The sequence below is a fragment of the Melospiza georgiana genome, chromosome 20 (assembly GCF_028018845.1).
Source record: "Melospiza georgiana isolate bMelGeo1 chromosome 20, bMelGeo1.pri, whole genome shotgun sequence".
NCBI classification, from domain to species: domain Eukaryota; kingdom Metazoa; phylum Chordata; class Aves; order Passeriformes; family Passerellidae; genus Melospiza; species Melospiza georgiana.
In genome coordinates, this window is record NC_080449.1 from 10286350 (window position 1) to 10306029 (window position 19680).

The following is a 19680-nucleotide window of genomic DNA, read 5'->3' on the forward strand; positions in this document are numbered from 1 at the left end:
CTTCTGGCCGCAGCTTTGACTTTAATTTTATTTTAAAAGTGCATTCACATGTAAATTGACTTGGCCCGGGAGGATACATGAATACAAGAGCCCTTTCTTCCCTCTGCCGCGGCATTAGGGAGGAATATGGTGAGCGAAGCAAAGTTTCCTCACCTCCAGGCTGCAATTCTGCAGTGAAGGAAAAGCAAGTCCATTGTTTCCTCCTGCACACAGATGCTGGCTGTGCTGTTTTCAGCAGTCTCGTTCAAGCGAGCCAGATCAGAACATAAAAGCATGTTACATATCCCAGGGACAAGAACACACAGGCAAATGTCTTATCGGCTCTGTTTTATCTGTTGTAAGAGCAAGAGATAAATTAATACGAGTTTGTAACTGTGTCTGATGGTTTGAAACATGGTCCTGCCCCACATTCCCAGGGTCAGACCTGGTTTGGTAGTAGAGGATTTCTTTGGGTGAGGAAAAAAATTAAAATGTGAAGCTGGAGTTGAGGAAAGGGCACAGAAATACATGTGCTCCCCAAAACAGGAATCTCTGGGATAAAAGTGGTGGGAATCTGTTCCTCACCATATCTTGCTATAGAGTGAGCACAAAAAGAGTGCAACATTCTCAGTCACCCCATTTCCAGCTTGAGACCCTCCCCTTACCTGTTGTTCCCCACTCTCAGCCACCCCATTTCCAGCCTGGGACCCTCCTTAGCCGCTGTTCCCCACTTTCCATCACCCATCCTGAGCGTTTGATGACACCCAGCCAAAAGATGCTGATTTCCACTGCAGCATCACAGGTGTTCCCGCCCCACGGGGAAACAAAACACACTGACAAAGTGAAAACAGGCATCACTTTGGGTTGAGGCACCAGGGTTTTGTTTGCCAGAGATGAGGAATGGAAATGCTTGCGCAGATTTATAGACTGAGAGCTGTGACTCACTCTGTGTGTTTTAGGAATGAGCAGGTTGAAGCGGGTGTCCCGAAAGGAAGCATCTCACTGCTCTGGAAGGACAGGGGTGATAGCACAGGGTTGGCACTGTATCCCCGGGAAAAACCCGCTTGCCAACAAAACAGGGATGAATTCGAGCGCTAAAACTTTGCTGTTTCGCTGTGTGAAACCTCCAACAACCCAACCGCTCCAGGAGCCCCAGCACCGACCGCTTCAGAGGCCTTGGCTCTCTGCACCTCACTTCTCATTCTGCACCCCAAACTTTGCACCTGGGACAGCCAAGTGTTGCATCCTGCCCATATTTTGAGTTTCCCCCACTCTGGCACCCCGAAGGCAGCGGATGGATCATCCCCTGCTCTGCGCATAGCTCTGAGACGAGACCCGAACACAATCTCGTTCTTTCCGCCGCTGTTTTGCCGGTCCGCGCCGGGACCGCGGTCTGGAGCCCGGCCCTGGCCGCGGGGCTGCTGCAGGAAGCCGCGGTGCCCCTTCCCCCGGCGGCCCTTCCGTTACGATCGTTACCGGGCTCCCTTCGCCCTGCCTCCCTCCCTCCGCTCCGCGCCGGCTCTCGGGGCCAGCGGCCGCCGCCGCCTTTGTGCCCCGGCCCGGTGCGGTCCCTCCCCGCCTCCCCGCCGGAGCCCTGCGGCGCATGCCTCCCGCTCCCCGGGGGCAGGGAAGGAAGCGCCGCCCGCCCCTGCACCAGCGCGGCGGGCAGCGGCGGAGCGGAGCCCGGCGGAGCCGACAGCCCGGCCCGGCCGCCGCCGACCCCCGTCGCCCCTGTCGGCCTCCTCTCGGCAGGTGAGCGGCGGGCGGGGGGCGCGGCCGGGCCCCGCCGCGCCGGCGGCCGAGAGAGGCCCGGGCCCGGGTCCGGGGCGGCGGAAGGCGGGAAGGGGGAGCCATGGCGGCGCGGGCAGGGCCCGGCCGGCCGCGGGCAGTGGGCGCGGCGCCCCGCGGGGGTCCCGCGGGCGGCGGCTGCGAGCGGCCCCCGAGGGTGGGGGGCCCGTCAGAGCCCGTCCGGGGTGCTCTCCGAGCTGGGGGTACCCCCGTGTCCCTTCATGGAGCCTCTGTGGGTGCCCCCCGGGTTGGTGTCGCTTCATGTCCCCTCATGGAGCCACTATGGGTGCCCCCCTGGGTTAATGTCGCTTCACGTCCTCTCGTGGAGGCACTGTGGGTGCCCCCCGGGCTGGTGTCGCTTCATGTCCCCTCACGGAGCCACTATGGGTGCCCCCCGGGTTTATATCGCTCCATGTCCCCTCAGTGAGCCTCTCTGGGTGCCCCCCGAGTTGGTGTCCCCTCACACACCCGCTGACTTAGTGTCCCCCCATGCAGCCCCTGTGGGTGTCCCTTCATTTTCTCTCAGAGTTACACAGGGTACCCCCCTCCTTCTATGCGTGTGTCCCCTCATTTCCCCTCAGATCCTGTCTGGGTGGGTGTCCCTTCATGTCCCCTCACACCCTCAGTGTGTGTCCCCTCATGTCCCCTCACACCCTCAGTGTGTGTCCCCTCATGTCCCCTCACACCATCAGTGTTTGTCCCCTCACACCCTCTGTGAATATCTCCTGGGTGCGTGTCCCCTCATGTCCCCTCAAATCCTGTCGGCATGGGTGTCCCCTCATATCCCCTCACACCCTCAGTGTGTGTCCCTTCATGTCCCCTCACACCCTCAGTGTGTGTCCCCTCATGTCCCCTCACACCCTCAGTGTGTGTCCCTTCATGTCCCCTCACACCCTCAGTGTGTGTCCCCTCACACCCTCTGTGAATATCCCCTGGGTGTGTGTCCCCTCATGTCCCCCCTCAGGCAGCACCCAGGTGTCCCCTCACGGTCTCCTTGGGTGCCCTGGGTGGGTGCTGGGACACAAAAATTCACCCCAATCTTGTGTAATTCATGCAGGACCCCCAGTTCAAGTGTGGGGTAGTGAAGGCACCTGCCCCTTCCCTGAAAACTGTGGAAATAGGTTAATAGGAAAAACGTTGTGTTTTATTTTTTAATGAAGCTGGGAGCTAAAGTGTGTTAATTATGTTGCTTCAAGGTAATGAGGTATCCTAATTTCTGTCTTTTTGATCCTTAGCTGCTTATTGCAAGGAAAAATGTTTTTAATTTATATTTGCCCAAGCAAAGATGAAGAATTGTCTTCCTTGGTTGTCTGTTACCTTACCCTCAGTAAATAAATACAAGTTTTAAAGAGTTTAGAGTCATTAATCCTTTAAAATATTTAATGCCACTGATTAATTTGAAACCAGAACTAGAGAATAATTGACAAGTGCAAGGTCAGGGAGGTTTCAGAGGGAAAATTGTGTCCCTGTACGTTGGCAGAGTCCAGTGCCACTGCAGTTGGGACTCACTGCGTTTGTGTGGAGCCATCCAACTGCAGTAGTTTTTGGGAATTACTGTCACCCTCAATCCTACCAAATGATGCTGCAGGTGAAGCCTTCAACCCTCATGGGACCATGTGGAGGTGGTGAACTCTGTGGGGTGTTAACTGGAATTTTGTGGCTTTTTCCATTCTTCCACAAACCGAAGCTCGTTCTGTCTGCAGTTTCGACTGGAACACAAAGAATAGCTCCTAATCTTCATCCTGCTTTTGTGCACTCCCCAAGATCTGTGTTTGCCAAGAGCTTTTATCCTGCAGTGAGGCCGGATGACTGATGTCTCGGGGTTATTGCTGTAGAGTGTGTTTCAGGAAGAAATAAGTTCCCTTTCCTTCTCTCTCAGCTGCCCCAAGTCCCCCAGCTGTGTGTGTTTAATGCCAAGTCAGATCCAGTAAAAGCTGTTTTGGAATATTGTGTGATCCTCTGCTCTCTGAGGAGGAGTTGGTTTGTGTCCCACCATCCTGGATGATGGTCCAGGTTTCTCCACATCCACCCATCCTGCACCATGTGGACACAGCCAGTGCTGCTTTCCTATGAAAACTGGAAAGCTGAGCTGCATGATCCTGAAAAAGGGCAGTTATGCCAAAGGAAACAACGAGCAGAGTATTTTGCTGAGTTCTCCACTCCCACTATGAAAGAATTCCTCAAAATTGGTTTTCCTCTCCTGCCACAAAGTTTTCTGCAGAAGTATTCAGTGCAAAGGGGATTGCACACACCAGTGCACTGAATACCATCACAGTGGGTCTTGGTGGTGTATCATTATTTGGGAGCACATTATTTGGAAGCACAGGAAGAGTTTCAGAAGTGAATTACCTGAACTGGGTTATGATTTTGCCAGAAAATACTTCAAACCACAAATGATGAGCTCTGCCTTATCCCCAGTGGCAGTAGTGACTGATTTACCTGTTCAAGTGATGTTGAGGAGTAATTCCTGTGATTATCTGGCACAGTAGTTCTGAGTGTTAATAATTTACAGTTTATGTTACCAGGATTATTACATGGAATTTCTGGAAGGCACAGGCTTAATAAATAATTTCCTTTTTAAATTTGTTTTAGGATGGAGGAGAGACCGGTCTGAAAATCTGTTCCACGGTGGACTTTGCTGTGGTCTGCTAGAATGTTCCTTATGGATGCTCCTCCTCTGGTAGCTCTTCAGACAAAATGGGAGTCCTTTGGGCCAGCAAGGAATTGTAGATACCCCGTGTGCTTCCCTGAGTCCGACAGCAACGTCACCAGAACCTCCGTGAGCGCCAAAGTTCAGATGATCATAAACAACCTGCAAAGCCAAGAGCCTGCCCTGGGTATGAACAATGAGTGTGGCTGTGTTGTGCAGAAGAAACAGAAGGGAGAAAAAGGCAGCAGTGCCAGAGTCACATCCAGCACCACGCTGCTGCAGAAGCATCCTCAGTACACCCAGTGTGGGCGCCCCGAGGGTTCTGATGGCAGCGAAGTGGAAGGGAATGTAGAGTTTGAGACTCTGCTGCTCGATTCTGACAGCGACGATTCTGTGGACCGAGGGATAGAGGAAGCCATCCAGGAGTACTTGAAAACAAAAAGCAAAAGTGCCCAGTCGTTGCCAAGGAATGCAGAGCGTTCTGGGAATGTGGGCAGAGACAAAAGGTTTAAGAGGGAGTTCTCCCAGAACAAAGTGGCTAGTAACCTCCTCCCTGTGAAATTTAATGCCGAGATGCTCTCTGAAGAGTACCTGTCTGACCACCTGGGAATTGGGAAAAGAATCCAGCCTGCTTCCCCTCAGAGCATCAGCAGCGATGACTCCTTTGAACAGAGCATACAAGCTGAAATAGTGCAGTTCTTGAATGAGAAGAAGCAGCAAGAAATTAGTAAATGTGTTACCGAGGAGGATAAAAAAGATTCCCGTGTGAGATCTGTCCTGAAATGCAACAAAGAAGCAACAAACAGAACAAACTGTGGTGCTATAAAGCAAGGTTGTAATGCACTTCTCCTGAGACACCATCCCAAGCTGCAGAAATCCAGTGCCCAGTCCAAGTGTTTGCAGTCCAAAATCCAAGCAGAGCCCAGTGATTTCAGCCAGGTGAACCAAGCTTATCTAGAAACGGGCACTGCCAGCCAGCCCTGGCTCGTGGAGGAGGATGAGGGAAGTGCAGCTCATTACTGGGAGCCAAGGGAAGCACTCATCCAGGAGAGCATGCACACATCTGACTCGAGCAGTGATGATGGCATTGAAGAAGCCATCCAGCTTTACCAGCTGGAGAAAATCAGGAAAGAGGCAGGTCATGCAGCAAACTGTGTCCCTTTGCAGAGGGAACCATTTGATCCAAAGGGCATGGCAGACATTTCTGCCAGCCTGACAATTAGCTCCACAAAAAGTGCCTCACCAGAAATCCATAAAAACCCTACAAGCAACAAGAGAAAAGAAGTTAATTCCAAGTCAACAGGATTAGAAAGCACCAGCAATGACTTTAATAAGCTGTTTAAACCACTGAAAAAAGCCAGACATTTTGCACTTCCAGAAAACAAGATTACTGCTTGCGAGCTCACATTGCAGGCCTCTTGCAGAGCAGACACATCTGCAGAACTCATGTGTGCTGAAGCTATCCTGGATATTTCCAAAACAATCATGCCATCCCAAATGGGAAGTGACAACAAATCCCTCACTGCAGACTCCTTCTTTTCTCCCCAGCTTCTCTCCTCCTCCCGTTGTGAAAGTGACAGCAGCCTTGTGGACAGTGATGACAGCATAGAGCAAGAAATCAGGGCTTTTTTGGCTCTGAAAGCACAGTCAGAGAACCTTGGAACAAAACCTCCCAGCCTGTCACGCTCCATGCAGATGCCTTTGCCTTCTGATCCAAACAGCCTCACCGGGAGCCTTGAGCCTGCTCTGCCCAAAACACTGAAATTATCCCTGAGTCGGAAAAGGAGACTTAAAAGGGAAGGCAGAACAGCAAAACAAGGGGGGTCAAAAGTACCTGAGCAGCTGGAGACAGGACTTGTGCAGCCAGGTCACCATTCCAAATTCCCAGTGCTCCAGGAGGAGCCAGCCCCGAGGAGCCCCACGGAACTCCGGGATGCTCAGAGCAATAAAGACCCGAGGCAGCAGCAGCTGATGTCTCCCAAACTGTCTGGCTCTGATGGCAGCAGATGTGTGCCCTTGGACTCTGTAAACCCTTTTCTGCAGGTTCAGAGTAGCACAAAAAAACCTGTCAAAAACCCCATCCAGACCCCAGAGAGGGAGGGGTCGGGTGATGAGAGCAGCTCTCTGGACAGTGATGAGGACCTGGATAGTGCCATCAAGGACCTGTTACAGTCTAAAAGGAAGTTAAAGAAGAAATCCAAGGACCAGAAAGCTCAGTGCAAGAAGAAAGTCAGATTCAGTGAGACAGAAACTCAGCTGCTGGATGAGTTCAGTGGCCTCCAACAAAACGAGTGGAAATGTAAAAATCCCTCACTGCTAAAAAGCTGCCTCTCAAAACCTAGGAAAGCTGTGAGGGAGAATGCAGTCAGGAACCCTCCAGACAACATCAAACTTCCCAATGACAAGCCAGAAACCATGAAAAACTTGGAATCTAACTTACAGCTTAAAAAAGGCAATAAACCTAAACCAGTTTCAAACCAGCGGGGGGCTAAAAATAGGAAATGTGCTTTCCCAGCTGTGTCAGATGCCAGTGACAGCAGCTCAGTGGACAGTGATGACAGCATTGAGCAGGAAATCAGGAGGTTTTTGGCAGAAAAGGCTAAAGACTCTGCAAGCAATTCAGAGATGCAAAAAGGTGATGCAAGTCTGGACCTACTTAGAGCGACCAAACAAACTGGTAATAAAGGAAAAGCAAAGCAGCAGCCGGTGGAAAACGAGATTGACCTGGTGCTGGGTCAGAGTAGAAAGACTGAGGCAGCTCAGCAAACTGAGGAGGTGAAGAACTCTCAGAGAACAGAAGGGAAAAGTGCAATGTTAGCTGGCAGTGGAAAATGTGCTTCCTCTGCAGAGAATGTTCCTACTACTGGTCAGTCAAAAGCTAAGCAAGGACTGGGGGGGGTCAGAGGTGGTGCTGCTGAGGAGTTACCTGGGAGTGCAACAGGTAAAAGGAATGTCCATAACACAGAGCCCCCAAAACCCAGCAGAAATGAAGGGTGTAAAGTGAGAAAAGTCATGAATGCAAAGCCCAGATCTAAGAGGAAGAATACCTTCCAACTAAAAATCTCAAGTAAATTTATTGCAGGTCTGAAATATGCCCGGGACAGGAAGAAATCGATGCTTTTGAACAAAAAGCAGAAAGCAGAGTGTTTGCTCAGCCAGAGCAGTGCCTTGGGAATGGAAACAGCTTCCCAGGACACAGATGTACTTAACCCCTTGCCAAAAGGGGAAATTACACCAGCAATAAAAGAACCCAGTTCTTCTCAGAAACTCATTGTGGGAGGGGCGAGTCCCCATGTAGCAGAAAGCTGTGCAGGAGCTGGGTGTGTCCAGGAGGCAGCTGAGGGTTGCAGGAAGGCTGATGCTCCAGGGGATCAGTCCCAGTGCAGCCTGCCCTCACAGGAATGGAGTGTGGCCGCAGGAAAAGCTGATAAGGTTGGCAGAGGAGCCTCCAGAGCTGAGAACACCCAGATGTGGATCAAGGAAGGAGATATCCACCAAGGCAGCTGGGCTGACCCCACTGCAGATCCCCCACACCCTGAGTGCAGTGTGGGAAAAGCAGATAAAGCCAGCAGAGAGCCAGCTCAGCACAGTGCTCGGGTGGACAGTAAGGGAGGGAATAACCAGCTGGACAAGAGGCCAGATCCGAGTTTAGCTTGCCCAAGGCATGAATTCCATGTGACAGCAGCAGCAGTGCATGATAGTGGAGGAGCACGTGCAGATAACAGTGTGCAGATGTGCATTAAGGAAGAAAAAGCTGACAGGCAGGGAGAAATTCAGGTATCCAGCTCCAAAATGGAAGGAAAAATACCTGTCCTGCAGAACAGGGAAGCTGCTAGTGAAGTACACCAAGGACAGGAATTTTTAACCAAAACCTGTGCAAAATTTACTGACCTACCTGCAGGGGATTGCCCAGGTTCCCTCTTGGGAAAAAAGGTTTCAAATATGTAAGTACTTTTTTTTTTTTTTTTTACACTAGCAGTCTTTTTATAAAATAACTGTGATTGTAATTACCTTGATAAAGCTTGAGAGAGGAAAGGAGAGGCAGTGGGAGATGCTGATACCTGTATATCATAAACACACTAATGTGAAAATAATTCTATTTAACAGGGATATCACGGATAGGCATTCATAGCTTTTGTAGAATTTTGTAAATTATTTAAAGTGCTCTAAGGAAATATTTTTTATAATGATTTTTAGGGCTTGCATTCCTACAGGATGCTGTAGTTACTGTAGATAAGATATTGGCTAATCACACTTTAAATTATGAGGCCTCTAATTGTCTCTCAAAGGGAAACCTGTTTGCGCACAGAATTTATTTGGGAGCCCGTTCAGAGATCCTAGGGAAGCACAGCCTTGGATAGCAATGCAGATGTGACACTGGCCACATGCCAGCTGCCTCGGGACAATCCTGTGGGGTGGGGTTTGCTGGAGCTCAGTTTTCCCACCCTGAGGACTGTGGGATGAGGTCCCTGAGCAGAACTGGGGGTGTGGAGATCCAGCCTGGAAGACACAAATGCAAATTCAGGTAAATCAAGTGGATGGCTCTGTCTGCACCTCCTGTGCAAAGAGATCTCAGCAGCTGCTCCAACGCCTTTTACACACCCAGAACCTCCTGCTAGCAATGATTCCAAGCACAATTGCAGTCCAAGACAAGTGAAGGAGTGTGTCTGTTCAGACAACATGATTTCCCTGGATTTCTGTACTGTTGGGCCTGCAGGGCTCAAACAATTCCTGTTATTCTCTACTCTCTCCTTTTGATGCCCTGCAGTTACCCAGAGATGGCTTTTGGTTTCCTGAATGAACTTTCTGGAACTGAGTGCCCTTAACTTTCCTTTTTCAGAAGTGGTTTTTAAAATGTTACATTTCTGTGAACTTTTCACTGACAATTTTGGTGCAATAAAGCAAAGCTGGGTTTGCTGTAGGAAGTCACAACACAAACGGATTTTTTCAGCCACGGATATTTTCAGCACTGTTCTTTCTTCAGGCTCTTTCTCTGCCTCCGTTTCCAGCAGCCAGAATAAAGCAATTTTTCACTACTATCTTTTTATTTGTACTGACTTTCAACGGGATTGAAGTAGCACATTCACATCACACACACAAAAAAGTGCCCCCACACTGGTTTCGCTGCAAATTCAAAAGGTGTAAATTGGAGCTGTTGGCTCTTTCATTTTCATTTTTGTGTTGTGAAGTCCTTGGAAGAGTTTGTTCTCACATCTTGTCCCTGTGAATTGATCTGATATTCTCTTTGTCTGCTCTTCTGCAGAACTTCTCAGCCAAACCACCACTTGGCATCACTTTGTTTCTCAGTCACTTGAGGAGTCTTCCTCCAGGCTGGCCTTAAACTTGCAAAACGGAGCAAAAGCAGCCAGGACTGGATCCAGAGCCCCGTGGTGTCCCTGGTGTGATGCAGAATGTGGGCAAAATACGGTGTAGCATAGAGTAGTGACTGTGGCATGTAGAGAAATAAACATCTTGGTGTGTTCATGCTGTCGTGCAGCTGCGTTTGAAACATGTTCCTAGTGCTCACTTGGCATTTCTGACTGTCCAGCCACCTTTCTGTAGCCCTGGGGTTGGTTGGCCGGGTTGTTTAAAGGTCAGTGTGTTAATTCATCTCCATTTTGTGGTAGGATACCTTGGAAAAGTGTTTTTTCCTTAGCTCAGTGCCTGCACTCCCTCTCCACAGGTTTATCTTTTGCTCTGCCTTGATTCCGTTGCAGGATTTGAGCCTTTTGTTTGGAATAGGTCAATAGGCTGGTATTTTAAACTAGAAGTTTTCCAAGTACCTTGCTTTAAAAGGATTAAACTGTATACTTAATTTTCCTAGAGATGTTGGAAGCACTCTGTACTGTTTGTATAAAAAGCTGAATGTTTCTTCTCAAAAGTTTTCAGTAAATCCACATTAAGACTTCAAAGGTGTCTCGTGCCCCTGTTGCTGTGTCTGTGTCCTCAGTACCACTCGTGACCTGATCCACTCCCAGTTAAAATGCAATTCCAGTTACCTTGTGCTTTAAATAAAACCTGATTTCAAACAGCACTTTTTTATTTTAATTGATGAACTTGATTTGTATATAGGAACTGGTGTACATTGCTGAGTTTCTAATGTTTAATAAATGGGGTTCTGCCCATGGACCGTGCATCTGGAGTGTTCCTATGGTTTGTGTCATCATCTTGAGTGAGTAATAATTTCTATGTTCCCTCTTCTTCCCTCCTCACTGAGGATATCATGAATTCTTTGTGACAAAACTGAAGGAGGAGAATTTATAAAATACAAAGGGTTGGCTTTTGGGAGGTGAGAATGGTGCTTGTGGTAGCCCAAGAGATTTTTTTCCTGGTGTTTGATCAAGAAGTGGAATCTTTGCTTGTGTAATTAAATGTGTGTCAAGGAGCATATCTGGAATAAAACAGCCAGGCTCCAGTGGCAGCGTCCTCATCCTGGCCCAGTTCTCATCACTTGTTCAGAAAAGAGAAGTCTGGTGGTTTGCAGCAATAGGAAATCCCTCTTACACATCACTAAAGGCTGAGCAATAAAAAAGATTCTCTTGAGTGGCAATAAATCCCACACGTGGTACCAAGGCTGCAGCACGAGTCTCTCAAGGCTGAATCTTCATACCAGCAGTTCCAAAAGCAATTTTATTTCCTGTTCATGGTGCCCATGAGAGCCCCAGGGAGGGCACAGAGTGGGCACAGCCTGCACAGCCCTGCTACTCCAGTGCCAGCTCTGGGGAGTGTCCAGAAACTCCTTTTCCCATTTCTCCCACCCTCCTGAGACACCAATTAATTATAATTACTGCAGTAGATACAGGGAGCCATAAACCCAGCTCTTCTAAAGCTTATTAAGTTACCTTTTTTTTAATGAATGCTGGCTCATATTTTTAAAAAATGCACAATGGTCATTTTTCTTTCCAGTCAGAGCCCAAAACTTGTTAATTTAGATATTAATGCTTAAACCACTTGGTGTTTTTGATTATGGCTCTGGTGAGTTACAGATCCTGGCTGCAGTACCACAGCTGGCAGGTAAATCTGAACAGAGGTTTATTGCTTCATTTTTTACCCCAGTGACTGGTTTTGGGTGCTTTGGGAACAATCTTCAAGGATCCTCAAGGGACAGCAAGGACTCCCTTAATTTTTTTATTGCCAGTTCTTTGCTGCTGTTTTAGGAACACGTGTTTTGACATGTAGCTGCTCTTTATACAAGGCAGGAACATCCCTGCCCCCATTTCTTTTATTAATGTAGCTTTTCAATTTTTCATCCCTTCAGCTGGTGATAGTTCAGCCTCACTTAATTTCATCTGCAAATGTGAAAATCTTCCTTTCAAAAGACAGAGTAGAAAGAGATTGTCTGAGGTAGATCCTGTGTGGTAAAATGAGTCATTTTTTGGAGGGTATTTTGAATTTGTACAGGTATTTCTTTTTTTAAAAGTGCATTTGGTCTAACCTCTGAACACTTAGATACACTGCACGCCACTCTTCAAAGGATCTGGTTTCAAGAATAAAATTAAACTAAAATTGAGGCAAGAAAGAAGAGGTGGGTGTTTTCAGATGGAGTGGGAAAATATGTGACAGAATCCACTCTGTTAATATTTTTATGAGGCAGCCTTATCTCTAAATTATGCCACCTGCAGAAAAATCAGTGGATAAAAATACATGTAACATTGTCACAACTATTTCTATTGATGCAGCACTTTGTTATTTTCTCATTTCAGGTGAAGAAAGGGAAGTTCTAAAGAAGCTCCAGGTATTGTCTAGAGTCTGATATGAGGATCACAGCAAATTGAAGAGGGTTGCTTATTTATTTTCAGATGTTAAATCTTTGAAATGTTAACTTTTCAGGCCCATTTCTGCTCAGTTTATTTACCTGTTCCAATTTATTATTTTTGGTGTGTTTGCAGCTGGAGGATCTACCCAGCTCTTACCACATGTCACTAACAGGGAATGGTTCTGACATGTGAAGAGTATCAATTGCAGTAGTTTGGACATAATGTTCCACTCATTATTTATATTTTTGGCAAACAGTTTGAATAATATTATGCTCATTTTTAATGTTTTGTTACACCTGTAAGATGGGACTGTTTCTCATCCATAAACAGGCAGAGTAGTTTCTCTTAAAAACTCATTTTTAAGCCAAAAATGTTCAGGTGCTCTTTCAGTGCACTCACTGTCCAACTGATGCAGTCTCTTTGCCTGTACCTACAATTGTTCCAATAAAACTTTTTAAAAAATCTTCTTTTTGATTACTTGTCATTATTTGAATAATTTCTTAAAACTTTGTAGTTTGGACACAGAAGAAACATGAACTTTCTACAAGAAATCCAAAGCGTTCATGAATAACTCTGGAAAACTTAGAGATTGATTATGCAATAAAGAGTAGAGAAGCAGTTTAGATCTTAATTTTTAATGCTAGGTAGTAAATAAGGCAAGAGTGTAAAGGATCACTAGTGACAGAGAAGGGGATAAGGGGATAAAACCAGAATTTATGTTGTCCTAGCACTTATATGCTGCTGATAAATCAGGTAAAACGCTTCACATGAGCTACCTAACTGACACTTAAGCGCATTAAACCTTCACTAAATACTGCTAATAACATTCCCCCTGCAATCTAGTGGGTCCGTTTAGGATCAAGGCCGGCTGCGGGCGTTTTTGAGGCCGACAAACGCTGCCTACGGCGGCTGGTCGCGGCAGTGCGAGGGCCCGTTGGGGTTGTAGCTGGGGTGGAAGTCCATGTGCTCGTAGGCCGTGATGAAGGTGTCGGGGCCGGTGCAGTGGCTCTTCTCCAGGGACGTGTTCAGGCTCTCGTTCCTGCACATGCCAAACCTGCCCAGGTGATCCGAAAACGTGTGCGGGAGGATGTGGAAGGAGTTCTGTGGGGGCGACAAAGGGTACGGGGTAAGAGGGGAGGTAGGGATGGTTTAAACATGGACAGCACCTGCAAAGGCCGGCTGTGTGCAGGGCTGGACGCGGCCTTGGGCCGTGTCTGCGTCCATCGGGGTGCTCCTACCGGCAGCTCGTGCACCGTGGGGGCCCTGCTGCCGTAGCTCTGGTTGGCGGTCCGGTAACGGGGGTGAGCCGGCGGCTGCCTGCGGGGGAGAGCAGAGATATTGCGGGGACAGAGCACAGCTCTTGTGGGGAGCGGGGCCCGCCCGGACCGGCGGGGCCTGAGGGGCAGAGCACAGCTATTGTGGGGAGCGGGGCCCGCCCGGGCCGGCGGCTGCCTGAGGGGCAGAGCACAGCTATTGTGGGGAGCGGGGCCCGCCCGGGCCGGCGGCTGCCTGAGGGGCAGAGCACAGCTATTGTGGGGAGCGGGGCCCGCCCGGACCGGCGGCTGCCTGAGGGGCAGAGCACAGCTATTGTGGGGAGCGGGGCCCGCCCGGACCGGCGGGGCCTGCGGGGCAGAGCACAGCTATTGTGGGGAGCGGGGCCCGTGGCCGGGGTAGAAGGAGAGCTCCGGGCCGGCGCTCACCCGTAGCCGCGGTAGAAGGTGAGCTCCTCGAAGCGCCGGGGCACGCCCGGGCTGGGCTCGGCCATGGCGGAGCCGCCGGGCCGGGCCGAGCCGAGCCGGGCCGCGGGGATGGAGCGTTACCCGGCGACCAAAGGAGGAGGGCGGGGAGCGACCGCAACCGCCCCGGGGCGCGCCCGCCCCGCCCCGCCCCGCCCCGCAGGAAGCGGAAAGCGCCGCTGACCTTCCCCGCTCCTCCTCCTCCTCCGTCCCCGTGCCCTGCGGCGGGCTCGGAGCATGGCGCTGCCGCGGCTCCTGCGGGCAGGTGAGCGGCGGGGCCCGGCCCGGCCCGGCCCGGAGCGCCCCGGCCACCCCCGTGTGACCCGCGTGTTTCTGTCCCGCAGCAGCACCGCGGCTCTACAGCACCGTCCCGGCCCCGGCCCCGGTCTCGGTCTCGGTGCCGGCCCCGGCAGGCAGCCGGCCCCGCGGTGAGTGCTGCCCTGGCACCCCAGCCCCGTGCGCTGATACGAACCGGGCACGGTGCATCCTCTCTGCAGTGCCGGCCCGTCCCCCCAAACGCAGTGAGTATTTGTTTCCCCTCTCTCAGCTGACGATGACAAGCTGCTGACAGAGCCTCTCAACCACCCCGACTTCTTCAGCGTGAAGGAGCTCTTCACCCTGAAAGATCTCTTTGATGCCCGGGTGCACCTGGGCCACAAAAAGGGATGTCGGCACAGGTGAGTGATGCTTTTCGTGATGCAGTGCTTGTTGACAGCAGGAATGCTTCCCCAGACCATATCTGCTGGATTGGTCTGAGCCTGGAGCTGCCCACACAGGGCAGGGTACAGGGATCCCCCAGTGTGGGCACTGCGAGGATGTGGCACTGGGACAGACACAGGGCTCTCTGTGCCGTCAGCCAGGAGCAGGAGCATGGGATGGTTCCTCCCCCACATCCAGAAACGCTCAATACCTGCACACCCCATCCCCGTGTCCCCCTGTGCCCCCGCAGGTTCATGGAGCCCTACATCTTCGGCTGCCGCCTGGACCAGGACATCATCGACCTGGATCAGACCATGCAGCACCTGCAGCTGGCCCTCAACTTCACAGCCCACGTGGCCTACCGAGGGGGCATCATCCTCTTCGTCAGCCGCCGGCGCCAGTTCTGCCACCTGGTCGAGAGCACGGCGCGGGCGTGCGGGGAGTACGCGCACACCCGCTACTGGCAGGGCGGGCTCCTCACCAACGCCCACATCCAGTTCGGCCCCGGCGTGCGCCTGCCCGACCTCCTCATCTTCCTCAGCACCCTCAACAACGTCTTCGAGCCACACGTGGCCATCCGCGACGCGGCCAAGATGAACATCCCCACGGTCGGCGTGGTGGACACGAACTGCAACCCGTGTTTGATCACCTACCCCATCCCCGGCAATGACGACAGCCCCGCGGCCGTGGAGCTCTACTGCAGGCTCTTCAGGATGACCATCATCCGTGCCAAGGACAAGAGGCGGCAGAGCGAGGCCGTGGAGGAGCTGCAGAGAAAAGCCCAGGGCAAGTAGAGCCCCAGGGATGGGCTCGGTGCCTCTGCTCCGCTCCACGGGGCTGGCTCTGCATCCAGCACTGCTGTCGGCACAGCTGGCTGGTGGGGAGGGGACCCCCAGCCCTGTGCACGGTGATCCCACAGCCATGGAGGGTTTCCACATCCAAAAAATTGTCCAGAGCAATGCAAGGGAAAATGGAGCCAGACTCCTGTTCCTTGAGTTTGTCACTGCTGCAGGGAGTGCCACTGTCCTGTGGCTTTCCTGAGCTCATGATCTCACCTGAAACCACTTGTATCTTATGTCTGTTCTTAGTAAATAAAGGGATTTATCCTTGTGATCTTTTTTTTTGGTTTTTCCCTAGTGGAATGGGATGGGGAGCCTGGCCAGGGCAGTCAAGGCAATGGGATGGATAGGATGCACCCAAGCTGGGAATATTTCAGGGTGGCTGATGCAGGATGAGAGGATCCCCAGTGGGGGTTGGAGGGTTCCAAATTTGTCTTGGGACAGGCTGGGAGCCCAACCTTTGCCACCACGGGAGGTGGGGGACTCCAGGAGCAGCTGAGAAGAGGGATATCCAGCTTTTAGTAGCCTCGTGTCTCCGTGGGAGGCCCTGGAGCAGTCCTGGGCAGGGATCCGTGTCCCATCCCCGGTCCCCTCCCGTGTCCCCGGACGCGGTCCCAGCCCCGCCCTCTCCCTGCTCTGAGTCCTCCCCCCCGCCAGGGGGCGCTCTCGGGCGGAAGAGCGAGTGCGCAAGCGCGGCCGTTCCCCGCACTATATATTGGGGAGGTGCACGGTATCTCGTCCTTTCGGTGTGCGCGGGGCGGCGGGAGCGGTGCTGCGGCGCTGCCTCAGAGGGACTGGACCGGGACTGGGACCGGCCTCAGCCTCTCCCGGCGCGGCCAGCGAGAATCCCTGCGTCCCTCATGCGCACCAAACCGGTGCTGGTGGAGGCGGCTCCACAGCTGCGCCTTCCCCCGCCATGTTCTGGCGAGGCTCCCTCGGGGCCGGTGCCGCTCTCCGCCGGCGCTGAGCGGCTGCGGCGGGAGGAACCGAGCGAGGTAAGGCTGGGAACGGCCCCTTCCCCTCAGCCCCGCGGCCCGGCCCGGCCCCGAGCGGCCCCGGGGCTCGGGGGGCTCCGGGAGCTGCCACGTGCGCTGCAAACCCCCAAATTGTGGAGCGCGCTGGAAGCAAAATAAATCTATCTATCTATCTATCTATCTATCTATCTATCTATCTATCTATCTATCTATCTATCTGTCTATCGATCTATCTATCGATATATTAATATGGTGTTAATAATATGTCCATATATTGTGAACCGAATATATTGCAAGGTGTATATTTATATCTCTAATGTAAAGCATACACAGATGTGTATTTTTTTAATATACTCCACTGAAAAAAAAGGAGAAAATTCAGGGATTTCAGGTTTTCAATGATTTCAGTAGCTAACGTGAATCTTCAGTGGGTATCATTCTTTTAACTGTTGTAATTCTCTGGTTTTCAGATAAATGGTGTGCTTCACCAAAAAAAAGCTGTTATGCAATTATTAACAACATTTTTCCTTTGTTTTTCTTTTCTTTCTTCAGCCTGGCAGTGGACAAAAAATGAAGTGACCAGGATGGTATGAGTTCAGAAATGCAGGGTGATCCTTCAGGAGGGGGCTGCCCAAGCAAGCTTCAGCCACCTTGCTGACTGTGAGTGGTGTGTTACACGTGGCATCTGCACATGCAGCAAATACCTTGCTAGCACTGCTTTTAAATAGTGATAAAATCTTCTAAATACAACAGAATCTAGGAATGGTTTGGATTGGAAGGGACTCCTTCCACTCCCAGGCTGCTCAGAGCTGCATCCAGAGGGGCCTTGAACACTTCTAGTGATGGACACCCACCCATAATTACATTTTTCCAGTGGTTTTGGGTTATTTGCTCCCCCCAGGCTGCCACTGGCGTTGCAGAGATGGCTGCTGTGGCATCTTTGTGTCAAAGAGTGGCAAGAGAGACCCAGGCTATGTTCTACGCTCGTTTGTTCTGCACCCCGTGAGCAATCAGAGTGATTGATAGCCTGACATCCCTAATCAGCCTCATAGGAGACAGGGACACCAGCTCTGAACTGACTGGAATGTGGGGTCTGGGTAAGGGGAGGTTTGTTCTGTGCAGAGTGAGAGTTTCTGATCCTGTGGGTGCCACGTGTGTTACAGAAGAATGAGTGGGAGTGATCTGTAAAACCACGTGGTAACACTAGGAATTTATCATATCAGAAAATAAAAATACTCCTGTGCTGTTATTGATACCTTTTACATTTTTGCTGCCAGTGAAACAGTACCTGTGTAAGCAGGCTTTGGGCTGTGTCTAAAGGCTGTCCATGCATTTCTCTCCTTTCCAGAGGCAGACCAGAGGAGCCCAGCCCAGGTGAGCTGCACTGCTGGGAGGTGCCAGCCCTGCCCAGGTGAGCTGCAGTGCTGGGAGGTGCCAGGGGGTGCCAGCCCTGCCCCATCTCGTGTTGCAGGCATGGCTGCAGTGCCACGTCTGTGTCATTCGGTGGCAGACAGCAACAGGCGAGGTCTTCCCTGGTGCTCTGAGCCCTGTGAGCTCTCAGGATTGCTCAACAACCTGACATTTCAGTTCTTTTCCTGCTCTCTTGCCTTTAATGGGGAATGGTGGAGGATGGACACTGTCCTTCCGTCCTTCCCTTCCTCAGGGACACCTTTGGCTGTGCCAGCTTGCTCCAAGCCCTGTGCACAGGTGTCCCTGTATCCAAGTGGTGCTGTGTGTCACTGTCCCTTCTCGAGGGACACCAAGAGCAGCTCTGGGCACGCAGAGATTGTGACCCTGAGCTTTGCACTGAGTGGCTCTGGCACTGCTGAATGGGAAACCTCATTAGAGGGGCAGAGGGGCCTCCGTGGTGCCAAGTGAACCCTTCAATTGGCAGAAGTCACTGGCTTTGGAGAAGAATGTTAATGAGGTTGTGGGGATGTGGTTCTGCTTGAGGATGTGGCTCTTTTATTTAAATTTCTTGACTTCTGTTAACCTGCAATCCGTGTTTGGGGTTTTTCATCAGGCTTTGCTCACTCCAGGGGTCCTGCGTGGGCATGAGTGCTAATGAGTGTCTCTTTAGAGCTCCCTGTGAGGCACAGCAGAACCATGAACATTTTCCTGATGGCATTCACTGGAACTGCCCTTCCCCAAGCAGCACTCCTGGGCCATGGAGATTGCTTTGCTGAAGGAAAAACTGGCTCTGAGCTGTGGAAAACGTGAATGTTTTACATGAAAGTGGTTTAGAGAGGAATTTAAAATCTCTCAGCACAGCCCTTCATCATCCAGGACTGGTTTATGTCATGGCTTTAAAGCTGGAATAAGCTCAGATTTTTTTTTTCCCTGCACTATTAATAGCTTGGCTCTGCACCAAGGTTGGCAAACTCACCTTGGATTTTTAGGGAGTGATGGAATAACCCAGAGCAGGCTCCAGCTATCCTGCTCTTAAATTATCCCTTTCCTCAACTCCCCCAGCCAGATACTTTTCCAAAACCCTCTGATGTCCTGCCAAAGAGCTTCTCCTAATTTTGTGCCATGTCCTTCTGGGCTGAAGGAAATCCCTGTCTCAAAGTTTCCTTGTGAACGCTGATAACAACCTTAAAATGTTTCATTTTACATTTCATCTTTATTTCCTCTGGGATGTGAAAACTCTTGGGACGGACCCAAGACAGTGAGGGCAGCAGAGTCTGCATGGCAAGGGTTAATTTAGCTCATTAGTATTGACTTTATTGCTCCCTTTTCTTGCCTGTTTTTCAACTTTCCTGACATCCCGGGCCTTATTTTTTATTTGCAGATTATGCCTTGAGCTGCAGAATGTCTGACAAACTGAGAACTGCTTGGCAGCATCCACGTCTGATGGCTTGGAGATTCCTGAAACTTGATCATCTGTGTTTTCTCTGCATGGTTAAGAAGAATTTAAATAAAAAAAAAAAACTAAATAAAGATGCCACCTACAAGACTGAAAGGATTATGCTGTGTGTTTGTAATGCTATTTTTTAACCATTCTAGGATGTAGGACTTTGTGGATATGAGAATTTAGGATTGTTTTTGAGCAATTTCAGGTTTTACCTCCATCCTCTTGAGCACAAAGGGGATCCACTGAGATCAGATTATCAGTTTTGGAGTGTCCTGGCTTTTCTTCCATCTACTGTGGGGAATCTGGAGGAATTTTAAGTGTAAAACAGCTTTGGCTTGACTCATTTCTCTCCTGTATCCCAGAGTGGTTTGTAAACTGCACTCACTTTGTGCTTTTCATTAGTG

General features: G+C 50.7%; 3 protein-coding genes, 1 long non-coding RNA gene and 2 other non-coding genes across 8 annotated transcripts; 5 read left to right on the forward strand and 1 right to left on the reverse strand.

Annotated features, from left to right (window-relative positions):
- The first annotated feature begins 1644 nt into the window (after positions 1-1644).
- Positions 1645-12700, forward strand: PPP1R26 (protein phosphatase 1 regulatory subunit 26). Of its 2 annotated transcripts, none has more exons than XM_058038065.1 (3): positions 1645-1731; positions 4360-8361; positions 12121-12700. In XM_058038065.1, the coding sequence occupies exons 2-3, from the start codon at positions 4421-4423 to the stop codon at positions 12122-12124; spliced, it is 3945 nt and encodes a 1314-aa protein (XP_057894048.1). In that variant the 5' UTR covers positions 1645-1731; positions 4360-4420; the 3' UTR covers positions 12125-12700. The 2 variants fall into 2 exon arrangements, with proteins under 2 accessions (XP_057894048.1, XP_057894047.1); XM_058038064.1 differs by lacking the exon at positions 12121-12700 and adding an exon at positions 9681-10550.
- A 93-nt stretch (positions 12701-12793) lies between these two features.
- On the reverse strand, positions 12794-13963 carry PIERCE1 (piercer of microtubule wall 1). Its single transcript, XM_058038068.1, has 3 exons — positions 13875-13963; positions 13413-13491; positions 12794-13275 (listed from the first exon to the last, which is right to left on the reverse strand). The coding sequence occupies exons 1-3, from the start codon at positions 13937-13939 to the stop codon at positions 13075-13077; spliced, it is 345 nt and encodes a 114-aa protein (XP_057894051.1). The 5' UTR covers positions 13940-13963; the 3' UTR covers positions 12794-13074.
- Positions 13964-14108: 145 nt separating this feature from the next.
- Positions 14109-15722, forward strand: MRPS2 (mitochondrial ribosomal protein S2). 2 transcript variants are annotated; one of them, XM_058038066.1, is made up of 4 exons: positions 14109-14175; positions 14255-14338; positions 14458-14587; positions 14860-15722. In XM_058038066.1, exons 1-4 carry the CDS (start codon positions 14148-14150, stop codon positions 15401-15403), a joined length of 786 nt encoding a protein of 261 aa, XP_057894049.1. In that variant the 5' UTR covers positions 14109-14147; the 3' UTR covers positions 15404-15722. The 2 variants fall into 2 exon arrangements, with proteins under 2 accessions (XP_057894049.1, XP_057894050.1); XM_058038067.1 differs by having other exon boundaries at positions 14258-14338.
- Positions 15723-16205: 483 nt separating this feature from the next.
- LOC131091890 (uncharacterized) lies at positions 16206-19384 on the forward strand. The gene is made up of 4 exons (XR_009115437.1): positions 16206-16443; positions 16975-17082; positions 17771-17833; positions 19214-19384. It is a non-coding gene; the product is annotated as an uncharacterized LOC131091890 (long non-coding RNA).
- On the forward strand, positions 17324-17457 carry LOC131092055 (small nucleolar RNA SNORA17). Its single transcript, XR_009115457.1, has one exon. It is a non-coding gene; the product is annotated as a small nucleolar RNA SNORA17 (small nucleolar RNA).
- Positions 17872-18005, forward strand: LOC131092056 (small nucleolar RNA SNORA17). Its single transcript, XR_009115458.1, has one exon. It is a non-coding gene; the product is annotated as a small nucleolar RNA SNORA17 (small nucleolar RNA).
- Positions 19385-19680: the final 296 nt, after the last annotated feature.

Bases quoted from the DNA above. Each gene is read 5' to 3' on its own strand.
- PIERCE1 (XM_058038068.1), bottom strand. From the start codon at position 13,939: ATGGCCGAGCCCAGCCCGGGCGTGCCCCGGCGCTTCGAGGAGCTCACC. The intron at 13,492-13,874 runs GTGAGCGCCGGC...TCTCCCCCGCAG, and splicing joins ACCTTCTACCGCGGCTACGG to GCAGCCGCCGGCTCACCCCC. The intron at 13,276-13,412 runs GTAGGAGCACCC...TCGCCCCCACAG, and splicing joins CCACGGTGCACGAGCTGCCG to AACTCCTTCCACATCCTCCC.
- PPP1R26 (XM_058038064.1), top strand. From the start codon at position 4,421: ATGTTCCTTATGGATGCTCCTCCTCTGGTAGCTCTTCAGACAAAATGG. The intron at 8,362-9,680 runs GTAAGTACTTTT...GCTCTTCTGCAG, and splicing joins GGAAAAAAGGTTTCAAATAT to AACTTCTCAGCCAAACCACC.
- MRPS2 (XM_058038066.1), top strand. From the start codon at position 14,148: ATGGCGCTGCCGCGGCTCCTGCGGGCAG. The intron at 14,176-14,254 runs GTGAGCGGCGGG...TCTGTCCCGCAG, and splicing joins GCCGCGGCTCCTGCGGGCAG to CAGCACCGCGGCTCTACAGC. The intron at 14,588-14,859 runs GTGAGTGATGCT...GTGCCCCCGCAG, and splicing joins AAAAAGGGATGTCGGCACAG to GTTCATGGAGCCCTACATCT.